At 40.9% G+C, this 20,584-nt stretch overlaps 1 protein-coding gene across 1 annotated transcript in view; it reads right to left on the bottom strand.

Moving 5' to 3' along the window:
* Window positions 1-257: 257 nt before the first annotated feature.
* The window catches only part of MFAP3L (microfibril associated protein 3 like), a 38,181-nt gene continuing 17,854 nt past the window's right edge, over window positions 258-20,584 (bottom strand). Inside the window, exons 2-3 of the mRNA XM_074951139.1 lie at window positions 20,149-20,570; window positions 258-7,667 (exon numbers count right to left, since the gene is read on the bottom strand). Coding sequence (XP_074807240.1) covers window positions 6,805-7,667; window positions 20,149-20,440 — 1,155 coding nt within the window. The 5' untranslated portion in view covers window positions 20,441-20,570 and the 3' untranslated portion in view covers window positions 258-6,804. The remainder of the gene's footprint in view (window positions 7,668-20,148; window positions 20,571-20,584) is intronic.

A 20,584-nucleotide genomic window follows, 5' to 3' on the forward strand; every position in this document is an offset into this window, starting at 1 on the left:
GTCCAGGTTTCTGCTATCACCTGATCCTTCTTTAGTCTTGCCTCTTTGGCTGAGAAGAAACTATCAAATTGTGGCTCAGGCCAGGTGGAGTGAATGTGCCTAATAGGCCTTGAACTCTTTCTTGCCTATGATGGGGGTTCACCCCATAACAGCGTCACTTCAAACTTCAGATACTGCTGTTTTGTAACAACACCATAATTTTTCTGAGTAATCACTGCTATTTTCACATCAGGAAACACACTCAATATACTCTGTGAAAATTCTTTATTGAAACAATGATCAATTTACAAGCTAGATCACATTTTTTTGCCACTTTAGCATGAACTGGTTTCTCTTTGTGATTTACGGCTGTGAAAATCTTAGAATTGACAGTTCTTAAAAGCAAAATACAGTAACTATGCTTCTGATCAGCAGAGCACATTCACAGGTCTTTTACATGTGTTGTAACACTAAAAAAAGAAAACTTCCAGAATTACTGAAATATAACTTGTAATTTAGAGCAAGCATTTTCTTTGCATCTAAGAAAGTTTCAGCAGTCCCACAAAGTATGATCGATACCAAGGAGACCAACACTTTAAATAGTGATTTGCCAGTATATTCTTGATAACAACTTCCAACTCTCTCTGAATTCGCCACTGGGTATTACTGCTTTTTTTAAAAACGAGTTATTCTAAATCAGTATGTAGGTAACTTACTTTTGCAAAGCTGGTCAGGAAACCCTGATTATATGTTACAATATTTTCAGTTCTTGACACATAGGGATGACCATGAAGGGTGTAGCTGCATTAAGAACACAAGATCCCCTTATTTCATTCTAAAATTGGATTACTCTGCATGATATGTTTAGAACATAATTTTGTCTGAACAGGGACTTTCCGCATTTTGAGTGTTGTATGGTACTAAACACACGGATGCTTAACAAATAATAATAGTGTAAAAAGGTGTGCCTAGGCCAAATTATAGGTAATGTATCACTCCTATTCCCCTTAGGTGCCTAAGGTGTGTGATGAAACCTATCCTGGATATAAATTAAAGTTATGTAAATACTAGAAATATAATTATGGTTCCATCGAAACATTTACACTAGCTATTTCCAAATGTTATTCTTTCATCATATTATGAAACAGTTTATTTGAGATAGATTATGATTAAATAGGCTAGGAGGAAGAGGTAGAATGAGATCTTCAGACCTTGTTTGGCACATCACTACTGCAAAATGAGTGCTTAAAAGCATTTACTAAACATTATGCTTATAGGTGTAACGCAATAGATCCAAAAAGATACTGAAGATTACTCCACCTATATGAAAATAGAGAGAAAATATTTAAAACAGAACTATTACAAACCTACATTTTTTCCCACATAAAACTATTTTTTCATTCAACCAAGTAACGCATTAACTATGACCAAACTATTAGATGCCCCAAAAAGTTACATTTACTTTTTAAACACTTTTATGCATAGGGAAAGAGAGCCTTCAGATTACATTGATTGAACCAGCATCATCTCTGAACTTTAAGGTTTAATTAGGTGAAATCCTAGCTCCAATGTCAAAACTCCTATTGATGTAAATGGGCCAGAAATTCACTTATTTTGCCTGTCTTAGCATCAGATCCAAGCAATTTAGATAAGAATTGGTTCACTGTGCACTTTAAAGGCTGTGCTTCATTATTCACTTTGCATGGTCCAGCCCTTTGAAAAAAATATAAATTTCCTTGAAGTATAGATTTTATTTTGAAATTTTGCTGGAAACCATGGGGTTATTTGGCCTCATACTATTATAATTTAGTAATAATTATTATTGAACAGATTGCAGGAGAGAATAGGGGCCTTAATCAGGATCAGAGCTCCACTGTGCTAGACACTGTGGCCTGGATCCTCAAGGGACTTAGGTATCACAATGCCTAACATTAAGGTGCCTAAAAAAATCACTGGAATCCACAAAGCAGGAGTCAGGGCCTTGGCTCCCTATATAATGCATGGGGGATATAGGTGCTTGAGAATGGGATCCACAAAAGCCGGCATGCTTGGTGTGAGCTGCCTAAGATAGCCAATGGGAGAGACACCCCTCTAATGGGTGTCTTAGATGTTGAACTTCATGAGTTGGGCATAGCTTAAGCCTGGACTGGAGAGAGGCGCCTATCTCAGCTAACAATCCACAACTGGGAACCTCTCTTAGAGGAAGGTGGCTTAGGTGCCTAAACTGTTTCTTTCAAGAATGTCTGCTGCTTAGCTCCAAACAAAACAACTGGGGGGGCGGGGGAGAGGAGGAGGTGGCCTCCACCATAACCGTTAGGCCAGCAGTGGTTAGGGTAAGATGTGGGAGACCAGGGTCAATTCCCACTGCTCTCCGAGAAGGAAAAGGGATTTGAATAGGGGTCTCCTACCTCTGTCATGAATGCCCTGATAACTGGGCTACACAGTCATTTCCTTCCCCGGTGGCCTAATTAATATTTAATACAAAGTGGAACAGCTTCAACAAGAGATTGAGACTCACACTGGAATATCCCATAGCCCACTGAGATGGGAAACCCCTGTTCAAACCCCCCTCTCCTCATCAGACACAGGGGGGAATTGAAATGGAATAGGCATTGCTCTGCCCATCGCCACCTGGTTTGAGGATTGCACTGCGGCTTAGGAGTGAGACGGGTGTCTGGATGCCTGCTAGAGCAGCAGTGCACATGCCCAGAGGCAGAAATTTAGGCCTCTACACTGGTCTACACTGCTGCTGAAGTCAATGTAAGTTACATTGCGCTTCTCGGGGAGGGTAGAGTATTGAAGTCAACAGGAGAGCGCTCTGCCAGCAACTCATCGCATCTTCACCAGACCCACTAAATTGATGCCGCTGCATTGATCACAGCAGTGCCGATTTACCATGCAGTATACACAAGCCCTCAGGCTCTTAAGGAACTTTTACATTAGGACTTTAGGAGTCTACAGGCAAGGTGGATTGATTTAAATCACAGTGATTTATAGCACCAATTTTAATCATGGTTTAAATCACCAAGCAGAAAACCTTGATTTAAATAATTAATGTAAATCGTGTTTTGCATTTGTACTGTTTAATTATTTTCCTAAAGAAAGGGTGATTCTCGTTAGTTAGTACTATTAAAACACGTTATTTGTAACTAAATATAATCTTTGCTTCTTTTTACTAACCAGTAGGATGTACTATATCTATACATATTTATTTAAACAAGTATATAGTTTAGTTTACATTTATTCAGATTCTTAATTTTTAAATATTTTATCATGTTAGAAAATGGTGAAAGATGCAGCTCTTATTTACCAGATTAATTTTTTTTTTTACTTGTGATGTGTATCAAGCTCTCTTTGGATGGAAATTGAAATTTAACTAAAAATGCACTAAAACAGCATTTTAACTTTTTTATTAAATAAAACTACCTTAAGAGTGCTGAATACACAAGAAAAAAGTTTATCAAAACATGTTTTGCATTTAAAACTGATTTATTAAAGAAAGGAAATATGATCTGTAGTTAATGAACTGAACTGATTGTTTCTAGTCACCATGCCCTTTGAAATTTTAGAACTAGTAGATCTCATTCTCTCACACCTAGTTTTTATTCTTCGAGTAGGAGAGGGTAAACAAGCCTTCCAGCTTTTTCAACTCCCAATTGGTTTCTTAACTTTGAATGAACTAGTCATTGAATTTAACTAGCTGAATAAACTGAAATGAGGAAAATATTCTCTCTGCAACTGCCGAAGAGGCTACTGCTGTCAGAAGCTGGTTTCGTATTTCAACAAACTTTGGTTGCAGGGGCTTTTACCCACCAACTGGTGGAAGTTACTGGCTATGCTTTTCTTGAAAACTTGGCAGCAAACATGTAATGCTTAATATTTTTATATTTAAATGGTTTTAATAGCTTATAATAATTTTAGCCCTCAACATAGGTTGTCACTTTCAAATTTATTTTTAAATAGGTTTAGTTTAAAAAAATAAATCGGCATTTAATTTAAATACAAAATATCTAATTTAAATAAGTTTGATTTTTTTGGTTTCAAAATATTGATTTTTTTTTTAATCTCTTTGCCTCCAGGGTTAGGTGGCAGCTGAGAGGGGATTTTGTAGATGGCAGTGGTGCTTAAAACTGGGGGCTTAGGAACCTAAGCCGCTTTGTGGGGCCCGTATGAACTCAAGAGATGACATACTCGCAGTCCAGAGTTGCTCACAAACTCGAGGAGTAATCTCTTCCTAAATTTATAGCATTCTGCTTTGAAGAACAGTGTGGCTCTTCATGAGAAAATTACTTTCACTGAGCAACAGGCAAGTCACTTTATAGTATGAAACCATTTTTTGCTAAACATTAAACAATTAGGAATATCAATATGTCTCTTTAGTATAAATAATTAAAACAAATTAAAAGAACTCAGTGCACACTTCCAGCCTTGCTTTATGTTAAATCTCCTTTTTGTTAACCAAGAGCAAATAAGTGATTTAAAGCAAAAGGGATAAGAACATAAAACAAAAATGTACTTCAGACTGAACAGCTGAGCACTTTCACTCTCACAGGTCATGATAAACATCTTTCTAACACGCTCCTGTCTCCTCTTCTGCACAGTGTGGTCTAGATTTGTTTCACATAACTGCAACTACTTATATATTTGGGGCTAAATTTTAAAGAGGCCTTACCCCGGCATATTTCTGTTTGTGAAAGTGCACATTTAGATGTCAAATTTTCTGACTGCTGGGTGCAATCAAGTAGCTAGGCATCTAAATGGCTATAACTTGCACATACAGATGATTGCACCCTAAAAAAAATTAGTGCAATTGGGCCTCTCTTTTTTTGTTTCATACTCATTGGCCGTAGAAACGTAAGGAAAGGGACATTTTCCAGGTGGGGGTGGGTGCATATCTTAGCTAGCTCAGTGTATCTCAGTCAATTTGTAACTGAACTGGATCCTGAGGAAACTCCACACTCCATTCAGGGCCACCACCACCATTGTTACCCATTTCTGATAGCTGCAGTTTCAGTGACCTTGTTTGCCCCCAACTATTTATGCAATGAACATATCTGATCTTCTCCAAGCCAAACATCAGCACTGCTCAAAGTTGTACTAGCTGTGACAGCTGTTGAGAAATGTCTGGGTGGCCTGTGCTCACCAGTTTCTCAGCAGTCTAAATGAATTCTCTCTCCACAACACTCTGGATTAAGAGACTCCAGGTTATTTCTAACACTTGATCTAATGCATGGTAGTCCTTCTCCAAAGTGAAAAGACCATGGTCTGCTCAGCAGTTCCAAGTGAAATGTGTATCAGATGATTAAATAACCTACTGTTCATCATGCACAAATTCCTTCTTGTAAGTGATCTCTTTCCATGCTCATCCAGTAGTGCATAATATTACAGTACTTCTGAAATAGACACTATCCCCCTTCCCTCCCCCACCTCTGCAGTTCATTAATATCCTAGCATAACTCCATGATCCTAATATTATAGAATCGTAGGACTGGAAGAGACCTCAAGAGGTCTACTAGTCCAGTCCTCAGCACTAAGGAAGGACTAAGTCTTATCTAGACCATCCTGGACAGGTGTTTGGCTAACCTGCTCTTGAAAATCTCCAATGACAGACATATGCCCCACTTGCCATGATTATGAAAGCTATATAAAGATGGAGTAATATTTGCTTAGATCAGTTAACCCCCTCACCCCAGGAGATCTCAATTTCATGAGGATTTTTTAAAATAGCAAATCAATTGTACTATCGTAATATAGTTTGTGATCACTGTCCATTTTTATGCACTGAGGCGACCATTATGACTTAATAGCAAGTATTTGACTAATTTTTTGACTCATAGCCAGATTAAAAAGATTATGATTATGGATGCACTTGTGTTTGTTCATCAGGAAACTACATTGCTAAAAAGGAAATCCTGATAAACAAGGATCTTTTACCACTTCAGCCTCACCTGCAACAAAATACTGGAGGTTACAATACTTTTACTGAATCTACACTCCTGACAGGTTATATAAAATCACCTGGTTCCATTTACTTCTACCATGTAAGAAAAACAAGACAATACATTTTGGACACCCACAGTCCTTCTCAATATAAACTTCTGGTAAAATCAACAGATGTTTAAATATATGAAAAAAATCTACTCAGTATTTGTACTGTAGCCTTCTGACAAATAAAGTGCTTTCTCTTCTGTAGAAACAAATACACTGTATATCATCCGTGTGAATGAACACTTATTGGCTTCTTCAGCCTAAGGGGTAGGGGAACCTATTTCCCCACTGTCTAAACATAAATAAAATGGTCTCAAATGAAAAAGACACATTTAACCTTCTTTAATTCACAATGCAGCTTGGCAAAGATGCTTGGTAAATGGGATCTAACTAGGATTTTATTTGGCAACTGAAATCCTGCCTCCTGGGCAATGTCTCAAATTCTTGGGAACAGTTTCACAAAAATGCAGCAGATGGAAGGGAGGAAGCAGAAGGAGAAAAATGAAGAACAGCTTTATGTTTAGTAAGTCTAAGTGTCTTTAGCACTACAAATGACTTCCAGGAGGTCACTGAAGATGACAACAACCTAGAAATTGCTGAGGTAAATGTTTCTGAAAAAAAATCCTAAACCAAAAAGAGCAATTAGTATTAATATAATAGTAATTACTCTGTCATACATCATAGAAAAATTAACTCAGAGAAGAAAATATCAAATAATCCACATGCATGCTTTTTCTATGATAGTCTCCAGGTAAGGCTTAGCGGCAAGTACAATATCTATTTTTAAAGGCGCTCCACCTGATTCTTCTTACTATGCATAGATTAACAGAGTAATTATCATACATGGCTTTCATAAATAAAACACGTATTTTTGTCAGTTGCCAATGCTATATCATTGGAGTTTAGTTCAGTAGAAGGCTCAGGAACTGGATCAGTAGGAGATGCTGGTGTTTGAGGAATCTCTTCTTCCTTAATTTCTGATTGCACACAGTCTTGTGACTGGTCATCTATACAGTCCTTTTTGGACAGTTGATGAACTGACACTTTTATCGCAATCTGCTGTGGTTGTTCATGCAGTGATGATGCCTCAGAGTCAGCTGTGAGAGAGTCGCTGCGCTTTAGTGCATTAGGGATCATAAACATATCCTCTCCATCAGTAGACTCCTGGCCTTCTGCTGCTTGCTGTACAAAGTTCTGTCCCTGTTCTTCCAAGCCAACCACCTCCATGATTTCTTCCATTATAGTCCTGCAGTTCATGATGAGAGGTGGCAGAGGAACACTTCGGGCAAGTTCCTCAATGTAGCGAGCAAATTCCATGGTCTTGAACTGGGTTACTTTGGCAAGCTCAAGCGTTTTGGCTGAGGTGATGATTGGGATACGCTTAGCAATCTCAAAGGCTTTTTGTAGTTTCTCTGCTCCTTCTGTTCTGAAAAACTCATTGATTGCTTTCTCAGTTTTCTTCAGATGGCTGCTCATCATACACAGCCTGGTAATGTTCAAGATCATAACAATGGTAAAAGCTACAAGGCAGACAATCATGTAATAGATCCCCATATCTCCGGAGGTAAAGACGACCCTCAGAGTCACAGTATTATTCACAGTGCCATAGATGTTAGAAGCAACACATGTGTATTTACCTCTGTCGTCAAAAGACACGCTGGTAATGTTCAGTAGCCCATTGTCAAGAAACCACCATTTTCCTGCAGGAAAGATATAGAAGAATTCAGTCCAAAACATTTGTTTACATGGTCAGTATAACGTTTTAATCATCATTTTTGTCATACTGGCTCCAGAATTTAGAAAAATGGCAATAACGTAGACTATACTAGAGTGAATCATTTGTCATCACAAAAACATGCCTGCTTTTAGGATCCCACCAGAATACAATCTCAGGCACTGTGAAGATCACTGATTATACTCAGGTCGCATTTTAAAAATGTCTCACTATCCACAATAAACTGTATTTTATATCTATCATAGTCAAACAAGTTAAAAACCTAATTACCTACTGCGGACAGCATCCTAAACACATGCTATACTTCATAAAATGCTGAATTTGAATGAATAATAGAAGTTTGAGATAGAAGTTAGAATCTGATGAGGTTCAACAAGGACAAGTGCAGAGTCCTGCACTTAGGACAGAAGACTCCCATGCACCACTACAGACTAGGATCGAATGGCTAGGCAGCAGTTCTGCAGAAAAGGACCTAGGGGTTACAGTGGACGAGAAGCTGGATATGAGTCAACAGTGTGCCCTTGTTGCCAAGAAGGCCAATGGCATTTTGGGATGTATAAGTAGGGGCATTGCCAGCAGATGGAGGGACGTGATCGTTCCTCTCTATTCGACATTGGTGAGGCCTCATCTGGAGTACTGTGTCCAGTTTTGGGCCCCACACTACAAAAAGGATGTGGAAAAATGTGGAAAACGTCCAGCGGAGGGCAACAAAAATGATTAGGGGACTGGAACATATGACTTACGAGGAGAGGCTGAGGGAACTGGGATTGTTTAGTCTGCAGAAGAGAAGAATGAGGGGGGATTTGATAGCTGCTTTCAACTGCCTGAAAGGGGGTTCCAAAGAGGATGGATCTAGACTGTTCTCAGTGGTAGTAGATGACAGAACGAGGAGTAATGGTCTCAAGTTGCAGTGCGGGAGGTTTAAGTTGGATATTAGGAAAAACTTTTTCACTAGGAGGGTGGTGAAGCTACTGGAATGCGTTACCTAGGGAGGTGGTGGAATCTCCTTCCTTTGAAGTTTTTAAGATCAGGCTTGACAAAGCCCTGGCTGGGATGATTTAGTTGGGGATTGGTCCTGCTTGGAGCAGGGGATTGGACTAGATGACCTCCTGAGGTCCCTTCCAACCCTGATATTCTATGAGACTCAAAGAGCTTGGCTTGTTTAGCCTAACCAAGAGAAGGTTGAGGGGAGATATGATTGCTATCTATAAATATATCAGAGGGATAAATACCATGGAGGAAGAAGAATTATTTAAGCTCAGTACCAATGTGGACACAAGAACAAATGGATATAAACTGGCCATCAGGAAGTTTAGACTTGAAATTAGGCGAAGGTTTCTAACCACCAGAGGAGTGAAGTTCTGGAACAGCCTTCCAAGGGAAGCAGTGGGGGCAAAAGACATATCTGGCTTCAAGACTAAGCCTGATAAGTTTATGGAGGAGATGATATGATGGGATAGCCTAATTTTGGCAATTAATTGATCTTCGACTATTAGCGTAGATATAACCAATGGCCTGTGATGGGATGTTAGGCGGGGTGGAATCTGAGTTACTACAGAGAATTCTTTCCTGGGTGTCTGGCTGGTGAGTCGTACCCACATGCTCAGGGTTTAGCTGATTGCCATATTTGGGGTCAGGAAGGAATTTTCTTCCAGGGCAGATTGGCAGAGGCCTTGGGGGTTTTTCGCCTTCCTCTGCAGCATGGGGCACGGGTCACTTGCTGGAGGATTCTCTGCACCTTGAAGTCTTTAAACCATGATTTGAGGACTTCAATAGCTCAGACATAAGTTAGCGGTTTGTTACAGGAGTGGGTGGGTGAGATTCTGTGGCCTGAGTTGTGCAGGAGATCAGACTAGATGATCATAACGGTCCCTTCTGACCTTAAAGTTTATGATTCTATGAAGACCTGATAAGTCACCAAGTCCATTGCTGTTCCAGTGAAGATTGTAAATTTTCTGGTGTTTTGTTATAGCATCTTCTATCATCTTGTTACTGTTAACTTTACAACAAACCCAAAAGTATGCTAGGGATCTTACAGTGCAGAAAAAATATGCAAGGAGCTTACAATCTAATTTTAAATATGACTTGACAAAGGGGAGTGACAAGATAGCAGGGGTATGACAACAGAGGAAAGAGAAGGGCCACACCAATAAGATCACACTGTTGCTCAGTAAAATCTTGTGCACATGTTGGTGGATATTTCTTTTTATCTGAAGAGGCTTATTGGAAACAATCTTTACTGATTTATGCAATGTTATTGATACATTTGATCATTACATTCTACTGCAAGAGTTAGAAGCGCAAATTTTTCATCCTTTGACACCTAGCATGGCTGACTGATTGATTATCAATCAAATTGAGCTCAAATAACTTAGTTTAAAATTCTGAATCTGCTCCCATTTCCGCCCATCCTTATATTATAAGGATATTGGTTTAGCTCCTCTTTTCTCCCCCACCCCCCAATTAAATAGCTAGGTTTCATCTTTAAGTGACAAACACCACTATTTAGACACTAGGGAGACATTTATGCCCTATTCAGTCGGTTTGTAGTGTGGGTTTGATAAATTGCAAGACTGGCTTAAAAGATGATGTTCACCATGGGTGTGGAGGGCTGGTTTAAGGTCCTGCATCACTTAAATTCTGCAGTAAATTCCAGATGGACAGAGAGTAGAGCACACATGGACAGTGTAGCTTTACAAATACTGGGTGTTTCTGTGTTTCTCTGAATACCACACAGTGGATCTGCATGCTGATCCTCTGTACAACAGCAGGTGGTTAAAGGCAGGGGCACAGGATCTGCAATTACAGAGATAAAGTGGCACAGACACAACAGCAGTGGAAACGCCTACACTGGCAACCTCACCTCTTGATGTGGGTTGTGTGTGTCTGTGTGTGTATTTAATTCTCTCCCCCTCTGATTTCATCTTCTCTCTCCATGGAGATTTGTTAGTTTGTTTAAAAGCTTTTAGTTCTTGGATTCTTAGTCTTATGCTTTGGAAGCATATTATGTGCCATTTGAAATTAATCAGACAAGCCAGCTTCAATTTGGAATAATTAGTGGCTTTCCTCTTTTCAAAAATTATTCTAACTCAAAATATGGCTCATCCTAAAGGTTTCATAATTAGTTTGCACATTCATCCTCAGCGAAAATCTATGCATAAGCCTACTTAACCTTTTTGGAGTTCCTAATTATTTTTTCACCAACATTATTAGTTCTGCACTCTTATGGAGTTTTCAATGTCTGAAAACTCCCAATACTAATCAAAGTGTCTAATGATGAGCAGGTGAGTACGTCTTTTTGCATTATCAGGACCTCACCCTCCAAACATTGTAAGCTAGTCAGAATTTTCCATGTCTGCAGGTGTTACTTTGTACATAACATTATGGAATGAAGAAGTTCTGTAGTGACTGTTCTAGACATGCCGTATACTAAGCCACAGTATAAATAATAAAATACACTATGGCAGATTAACATTTTTGTTTTGTTTCCCTATTATTTTAAAGTACAGTTATGTTCATAGCGAATGTATATATAAATTCTCTAGTACATTAGATAGTTATCAGTAATAAGAAGTGTGGAACTTTGTAGTTAATGTACTTTTTAGATTAATTTAGTATTCTAACAATATTATAATGCGTATTTTGTTAAATAATCTTAACTATGGTCTGATTCTGCCACCTTTATTTACATTGAGTACCTTACTATGTAAATAGCCCAGTTGATTACAAGGAGACAACTTACAGAGTAAGGCACTACTCAACGTGAGTAAGGGTGTCAGAACTGAGCCCTAAAGTTTTCTTGTCTAACCACATAGAATATTTTAGGCTGGGGTGTGGAATTCTCCATACTATTATATCCAAAAACACTACATTAAAAGAATGCTAAGATTGTGAAGTCAAGCAAGAATAGATGGTATTATTATCCCATTTTGAAGCTTGGGAACTGAGATCCTGTTGAAAAAAAACAGCATGTGGCCATGTAATTAAAGACTGTATCATAATGCATACACATTACACATTAAGTTTGCACAGGCAATTTTAATTCTGGCATTTCCTAACTTTTGAGTGTCTGGCTTTGCAACTTTAATATTCTTTGAACTCAGGGGTTTTTTGTTTGTTTGTTTGTTTTTTTGCATGTGTCTCATTTCTAAAACAGAAATTCCATCGTGTGGCATTATACTGACCCCCATATATACTGACCCATTATACTGCTTGGTCATCATCAGGGTTGAAACCTGTAGATTCACTGCACAGACCTCTGCCTCTTGAACTAACGGAGCAACTGATAGCAGTTGTAGGTTTTCAGTCTCTATATGCGCTAGCACGAAAGGGAGATGGGACACAAACTCTGCCAGTGGATTTTTGCTGACAGCAAAGGAAAGATCAGATGCAGGAATTGCGAGATGGTGAGGAATGGTGACTTGTTCTGGAGCGCAGTGTGTACTAGTGGTCACAGACTCATCGACCCATTCCCCCTAAGCTTGACTCCTTCTGTCCTGTCTCTAACCTGTCCATGTCTCAGTCCAGTCTCTTCCCTACCCCGGGATCCTTATCCCAGTCCCATCGTCTTACCCTACCAGTCCCAGTCTCTGCTCTTCAGGCTTCTAATCCCAAATCTGTCTCCTTTCCCAGCCACTTCCAGTTCTTCCCCCGCATCCTGGCTCCTCAACACATCTGTTTCCCTCCCCCCACAGCCCAACTGCCCCTGCTCATTCCCAGTCACAGTCTACTTGCCCAGCTGGTCCCCATCTACCCTCTATTCCTGATGTGATCTCAGTTTCCTCCTCCCTGGCTCCCAAGCTTCTTGGCTCCAGTCTCCTTGGCACCCAATCTCCTTGCCTATCCCAACTCCCATTTTCTTTTTTCTTCTACCCCCTCCCCTTATCAGCTTCTAAGCCCTTTTCCCAAACACTCTCCAAGCTCCTTGTCACAATCTATTTCCACCACCACCCCACCCCTGTGGTGTTTAGATGCTGTAATTATTAGAACTGGGAGCACTGGCTGTTGGGAGTCTGAAAGGACGGGAAACAGGAAGCGGGGGCGGAGGGGGAGGGGTTGAGGAGGCTGAGTGAGAGCTACCGAGGGTGCAACAGCAGCTTGGTAAAGAGGTTTCCATTTAAAAATAAAGTCCTGTTGAAGTTTGTTAGTACCTTGCCTGGGTGTTACAACATTTTGGTGACGAGGAAGGATCTTCTGCCTCTGAACCCACCTGCACCCTTTCTGCAAAGCCCAAGTGAGCTTCTGTCATAAATATAAAGGGAAAGGTAAACACCTTTAAAATCCCTCCTGGCCAGAGGAAAAACCCTTTCACCTATAAAGGGTTAAGAAGCTAGGATAACCTCGCTGGCACCTGACCAAAATGACCAATGAGGAGACAAGATACTTTCAAAGCTGGGGGAGGGGGGGGAGAAACAAAGGCTCTCTCTGTCTGTGTGATGCTTTTGCCGGGAACAGAGGAGGAATGGAGTCTTAGAACTTAGTAAGTACTCTAGCTAGATATGCGTTAGATTCTGTTTTGTTTAAATGGCTGAGAAAATAAACTGTGCTGAATGGAATGTAAATTCCTGTTTTTGTGTCTTTTTGTAACTTAAGGTTTTGCCTAGAGGGATTCTCTCATTATCCTGTAAGGTATTTACCATCCTGATTTTACAGAGGTGATTCTTTTACTTTTTCTTTTATTAAAATTCTTCTTTTAAGAACCTGATTGCTTTTTTCATTGTTCTTAAGATCCAAGGGTTTGGGTCTGTGTTCACCTATGCAAATTGGTGAGGATTTTTATCAAGCCTTCCCCAGGAAAGGGGGTGTAGGGTTTGGGGAGGATTTTTGGGGGAAAGACGTTTCCAAGAGGGCTCTTTCCCGATTATATATTTGTTAGACGCTTGGTGGTGGCAGCAAAAAAGTCCAAGGGCAAAAGGTAAAATAGTTTGTACCTCGGGGAAGTTTTAACCTAAGCTGGTAAACGTAAGTTTAGGGGCTTTTCATGCAGGTCCCCACATCTGTACCCTAGAGTTCAGAGTGGGGAAGGAAACTTGACAGCCTCCAATTGCTTTTATGTGTTTGAGAGCCTCCACATGTTTGAGACTTATCTGCTTGCAATCAGTGCTACAGAGATTTCTGAAGTAAGAAAGTGTGCTCTGCTAATCCACTGCCTTGGAGCAGAAGGGCAGCATATATTTTACACTTTTTTCCCCTTGCAGATGATAAATATGAGACTACATTAAAGAACTTTTTTGTGCCAAAAGTGAATGTAGTAGCTAATCGCTACAGATTCCACCAGTGTGAGCAGAAAACAGGGGAGACTATAATGCAATATATTGCTTACCTGAGGAGTCTGATTGTAACTTGTGACTTTGGGAATATGGCAGATGAGATGATTAGAGACTAGCTCATTGAGAAAACAACCATGCTTTGTGTAAAAGAACTCTTACTTCTAGAACCACAACTTACACTAGAAAAAGCAATAACCATTGCTACTCAGACTGAGTCAGCTACAGCTGAAGCCAAAATAATGAGCATGGATACAGGAGGCACAATCCAGGCTGTGACTCCTTTGCAGAAAAGTTCATTATTGCTGCAGACAAATGATTCCAAGAGGAAAACTAATGGAAAACCACCGAATCAGCAAATTCAAAATACAGTAAAAGCATGCTTTCGCTGTTAATCCCCACAACACCTTGCAAGCTACACAGGATGTCCGGCAAAAGTAGCTCAGTGCAATCATTGCAAAAAGATTGGGCATTTTGCTAAAGTGTGTCACAGCAGCCAGTTCAATCAACAGGTGCATGAAGTTACAATAACAGATATTACTGTGCTGAGCGTGGACAAAATCACTACTGCGCATATTCCAGAACAAATAAAGTGCACGGTAAAGGTTTCCGCCATACCCTCAGGCAAATTACACTCTATTCAGCTAATGTTGGACACTGGCTCAGCAGTATCTATACTACCTGATTCCATCTATTTGCATTACTTTAAAGATGTGCCTCTTACTGAACCCAAGCTTCACTTGGTGTGCTATTTGAAAAACCATCAGTACATGGATTCTTGCTAGCAATAGTTACTTTTGGTGATTGCTGTGTAACTGCAGAGTTCTACGTTGTCCACAAAGGCACTCCTATCCTTGGCAGAGATTTATTGGCTGCTTTAAATCTCAGGGTAGTTAATGGACTAATTGATCTTCCTCAGCAAAGCACTCTTGCGGTACACACTGGTTTCAGCTGGGACTCAACACCAAGTTGAGGAGAAACTTGGCTGTGCTTATGGGTTTCTGCATAAAGTTAAAATGCGGAATAATGTGATGCCTGTACGACAGAAGTTACGGCGCCTACCATTTTCAGTCAGGGAAGCTGTTTCAGAGGAACTTAGAAAACCTGTTCAAAAGGACATTATTGAAGAGATCAACTCCTCGGAATGGATTTCACCTATAGTAGTGGCACAGAAGAAGGGTGGAGGCATTCACCTTTGTGTGGACTTAAGGGAGCCAAATAAAGCTATTGTGATTGACAGCCATCCTCTTCCTCACATAGAAGAAGAAGTATTTGCAGAACTCCGTGGAGCAAAGATGTTTTCTACTCTTGATCTGCAGAGTGCATACTACCAGGTTATGTTGCATGAAGATAGCAGAGACCTCACAGCATTTATAACATATGAGGGACTATTTTGTTTTAAATGTGTTCCATATGGTATTGCATTTGCCCCAAGTGCCTTCCAAAAAATGATGTAATTGATTCTGAAGAATCAACATGGAGTTCAGTGCTATCTGGATGATATTATCGTGTTTGGAAATACTTCTGAGGAGCATGACAATAACCTGCAGTCTGTACTAAACCTCATCAGCAAAGCAGGCCTCAAGCTCAATAGGTCCAAATGCAAATTTAGACAAACTGAACTCTCCTTTCTGGGGCATACAATTTCACAGGCTAGACTAAAACCTGATTCAGATCATATCCTGGCAATTTCAAATGCTCTTCCTCCAACAGATTTGCAAACCTTATGTTCCTTCTTGGGTCTTACCTCCTGATATGCAAAATTCATTCCCAATTATGCTTCTGTCATTGAACTGTTACGAGAATTACTACGAAGAAGTTCAACCTTAGTGTGGACAACAGATGCACAAGCTAGTTTCGAAACGGTGAAAGACTTGATTGTACATAGCCCAGTACTTGCACTATTCAGTCCTGCATTGCCCACAATTGTAACTACTGATGCTTCTGATTATGGACTTGGGGTTGTTCTCACACAACTTCATGAGGACATCACAGAGAGGACTGTTGCATTTGCTTCAAGGACACTAAGTAATGCTGAGAGGAAATATTCTACAGTCGAAAAAGAAGCACTTGCTTGTGTCTGGGCTACTGAAAAATGGAGAACTTACCTGTGGGGCCGCACGTTCAAGTTACGCACAGACCACAGCCCTTTGATGACGATGCTCACCACGAAAGGACTGGGAAGAGCAGGATATCGTATTGCTAGATGATCTGCAAGACTATTCTCTTTCAATTATTAACTAGAATATAAACCTGGAAACCAATATGTGGTAGCTGATTGCTTTTCTTGCCTGCCTTTGCTTCACCAGATGGTCCACCGGAGGATGAGGATGTGGTAGTTGCGCTTATTACAAGCACTCCTACTGCCGTTACAAGAGAACAATTTCAAGCTGCTTGTTCAGCGTGTCCAATTCAACAAAAACTATGGGAATTTCTGACAAAGAGATGGCCCAGTAACCCTAAAAACATTGACCCAGTTTTGCTGCCTTATTTTAGCGTTCGGGATGAACTTTCTTTGCTTGATGGCTGTGTGCTACGAGGTACACACCGGCTATTTGTGCCAGAAGAATTACAGTCAAAACTCATACACCTGGCACACGATACTCATCAAGGAATTGTCAGAACCAAACAATGACTACGGGATCTGTATTGGTGGCCAGGGATGGACTCTCAAACTGAAACACTCATAAAATCCTAAGGAGTACTTGTGGCACCTTAGAGACTAACAAATTTATTTGAGCATAAGCTTTTGTGAGCTACAGCTCTCTTCATCGGATACTCACAAAAGCTTTATGTTCAAATAAATTCATTAGTCTCTAAGGTGCCACAAGTACTCCTTTTCTTTTTGCGGATACAGACTAACATGGCTGCTACTCTGAAACCTGTCATAAAATCCTGTGTCACTTGCCAAATGCATGATAAGACAGCAGTGACATGTACCCCTCCATTACAGCCTGTTCCTCTTTCAATCCCCTCATCCAACTCTTGTCCCCTGTACATTTGAATCAGGCAACTTCCTTCTCCTGGACATCACAAGGATCACTGAGAGCCTAGGAGAGACAGTCTCACTTGCAGTTCCGATGCCTGGTCCTGATCCTACCCATAGCAACCCAGAGCTACAATTGTAGGGAAAGTCTGGCTCAATTGTGAGCTAGAGCATGCCTAATGAGAACACAATCTTTGGGGGAATTTAGCTCCGAAGTGCTAGCAAGTCTCTACCTAGCATGTGTGAACTGCAACGTTTTTTCCAATAGCTTAGAATGAGGCCAAATTTAACACGGACAAGACAACACATCTTTCTTTAACATCATCCTTGGAAACAGCTAAACTGGTTTTGCTGGGTTTTTTTTGTTTTTTTTTAAAGAAAATTTCAGTCTGAGGCAGACACCCAGCTTGGAAAATTTCAGCCCAAATGGTAATAGTTTGGCAAAGTTATAAGCAACTAAAAATAGGGTCTTTATAAAAGGAAATGTCAGGCAACCTTTATAATAGGCGGCATGACCAGCCCCACTTATAATATAGTGTAATATATAAATCATTGGTATTGCTAAACCTCTTCTTAATCGGTAGGATCTTTTATTCATTGTAAAAATCACAAAATGGCTTGCTGATGTATTCCTGCTGCAGCTGCTACAAATGACATATGACATTTAGACTGTGACTCAGTGTATGGTTTTGTGCCAAAAGATTCTGGCAGAAAGCACAAACCTGCTGAGAAACAAAGACTATTCTGGGTGTAGAGACGATACTAGTGTTGGCTCACAGGTTTTTGCTGCCGTTGACAAACTGGAAAATTACGCAACCTTCAAAGTTCTCAGTTGGGCACACAGACTGACAGTGCAGAGAGCCTACACTTGGCCCTATGTACCACTTAAGTCTCATATTTAAAGGCTTAAATGGGTCTTAAGTGGTGCTCAGGGTCCTGCATGAATTCTCTGCATTGGCTGAGTTACACCCACGTGAACATTCATTTTGCTCCCTTCAGCAACCACTTCTTTTAACCTTGGGAAGTACTAATGGCAGTTAAGCCAAATCATGTGGATTCCAAGCACAAATTGTCCATAATACAGTATTTTTCAGTTGTTTATCATTGCCCACACTGTTGTGTAGAGCTTTTCCTGTTGCATGAGAACAATTCAGCACTACATTTTAAACATAGTAATACACACACTAGGGAAAAAGCTTGTGCTAGGAAACATCCACTATAGGAGGAGATGGTAAGTTTCCTCCTGGACAAACAACTTGTAATGCTGGAAATCTAAGCTGAAGTGATATAATGCCTTAAAATTACCCCTGTAATATACCTTGCTTTGTTCAGTACTATTGCTGAGAGAGCTCCAGTAGAAGCTCTCCAAAGCACTAATTACAATACGCTGCCTTATCTCCTACACGCTATGCTTGAAGCTCAGTCAGTTCCTTTCTGTACCTGTATGGATAAATATGTTAGTACAAGACACAGTACAGAAAGCTGTTACAGAAACATTATGCTGTGGTGCACACAGCTGGGTCAATCATTGCATCATATCAGGGTTTTCTCTCAGGTCAGCTATTAATAAGACAAGACATCCTGCATTTAATGTGAATAACTCAAAACCTAATTTCATTATGCTGTGTTTAAAGTGGTCAGCATGAAACTATTACATGGACAATATGGCTGCTTCATAAAACTACAATAACCTTACTTGTAGCTTAAAGGAATAACGTACACATACATTTTTCCCCAGATTTAAATTTTATAAAAATAAGTTTATATAATACTAAGGTCCCAGGCTGGCAAAGGACTTAAGCAGGTACTGATCATTAAGGCTATGTTTTAGTCATGGATATTTTTAGTAAAGGTCATGGACAGGTAATGGGTAGTAAACAAAAATTCACGGCCCATGACCTGTCCATGACTTTTACTATATACCCCAGACTAAAACTTAGGGAAGGCGGGGGTGGCTTGGGGGGTCACCCGGGGAGGCGGGCGCCGTGGATGCTTGGGGTGGGGTGTGTGGCCCGAGGGGGGCATGGTTGCGAGGGAGGGGTGCAGCCCAAGGGGGCGCCACGGGTGTTGGAGGGGTGGCGGGCTAGGGCAGACTCCCTATCTGACTCCTGGGAAGTGGCGTCCTCCGGCACTTAGCTCCATGTGCTGCTTCCGCTCCACTCCAAGCCCCGTTTCTGCGCTCCCATTGGCTGGGAACCGCAGCCAATGGGAGCTGCGGGGGTGGTGCCTGCGGGCGGAGGCAGCACATGGAGCTGAGGGAGGGGAGTTCCTGTCGCCCTTCTGGGGAGCCCCCCCCTCCCCCCCGGTAAGCACCATCCCACACCACAGCCCTGAGTCCCCCCCGCCGCCACACCCAAACTCCTGCTGCTGGCGGGGGCCCTGAAACTGCCCCAGCAGTGGCTGGTGTAACTGGCCCAGGAGCTGTCTGAGCTGCTCAGGAGGCTCCTAGGCCATCTGCATGGACTGCTGCAGAAGTCATGGAGATCATGGAATCCGTGACCTCCGTGACAAACACAGAGCCTTACTTATCATTAAGCATATGAGAAGTCCTATTGCAACTTGCACTGATTGGAAAGACCCACCCCTCCCTATGTCCCCCAGGGCTTTTCTGTTGTCCCAGGATCACTGGAATGATGTGTGCTCTGGCCATACCTTCTCCTGTCCCCTGATACTCCCACTGTGGCAGGAGTGAGGTCAGGCAAAGGTGGCAGAGAGGTGGCTATGTTTCTGTACTTTCATGCCACCCAGGGATTCCCATATGGAAAGGGAATCCCTACGTAGCTCTTAAGCCAATTTTGTATCCTCTTTGCCACCAGAGCAGAGCAAAGGGAACAGGGTGGTGACTGGGGTCCAAACCCAAATTTGCTGATGAAAAGAAGCCTTTCCTTTTTGTTTCTATATTATCTCTTCAGCATTTTTGTCCTCTCCTGCTGTGTGTGGCCACAAAAAATATTAAAATCTTTAATTGTTTTCTCACAGAGTGTATACAAATGAATTTACAGCTGCCATGACCCCAGGAGACAGCCATTTTTCCGTACTTCCTCACAGGTAAGCATAACATAATAAGATTGTTATGTTTATACACACACACACACACACTCAATATATATATAATACAGTCCATTATAAACAAAGTGTGGATGCCAAGATCCTTGTTAGGTTGTAAGAAATTAATCAGAGCATAAAAGCCTTACCACTGTTCTCTTCTTCCTTCAGCAAACAACCATTGGAATTGTACCATTTGTACCGTGGAGCAGGATTTCCTTGGACATTGCAGTCAATCAAGGCACTCTTCCCTTCCTTGACTGTAATATGATCAACTATGGAGATAATCACAGGTACAGATCCCAGGTTCATGTCAGTGTGATTTAAAATGCTACTAGTCACATCCTCAGCAGCTGTCAAAGCTGCTAACAAGATGAAAAGGTAGGGAAAAAGTGTGGTAGGCAAGAAGTTCAAAAAGTAGTGGTTGTTCAGCATGTTCATCTTTCTTCAGTAGGCTGCTCAGAAGACAGCTGGGATAGGGAATTGTCTGTTGAATGCAGCCTTCTAAGCTGAGCAAATCACAGGAAAGTTTTACCTTGATCCACGAAGATTTACATTTAAGAAAAAAATCCTATAAAATAAATA

Source organism: Natator depressus, chromosome 4 (assembly GCF_965152275.1).
Source record: "Natator depressus isolate rNatDep1 chromosome 4, rNatDep2.hap1, whole genome shotgun sequence".
NCBI lineage: Eukaryota > Metazoa > Chordata > Testudines > Cheloniidae > Natator > Natator depressus.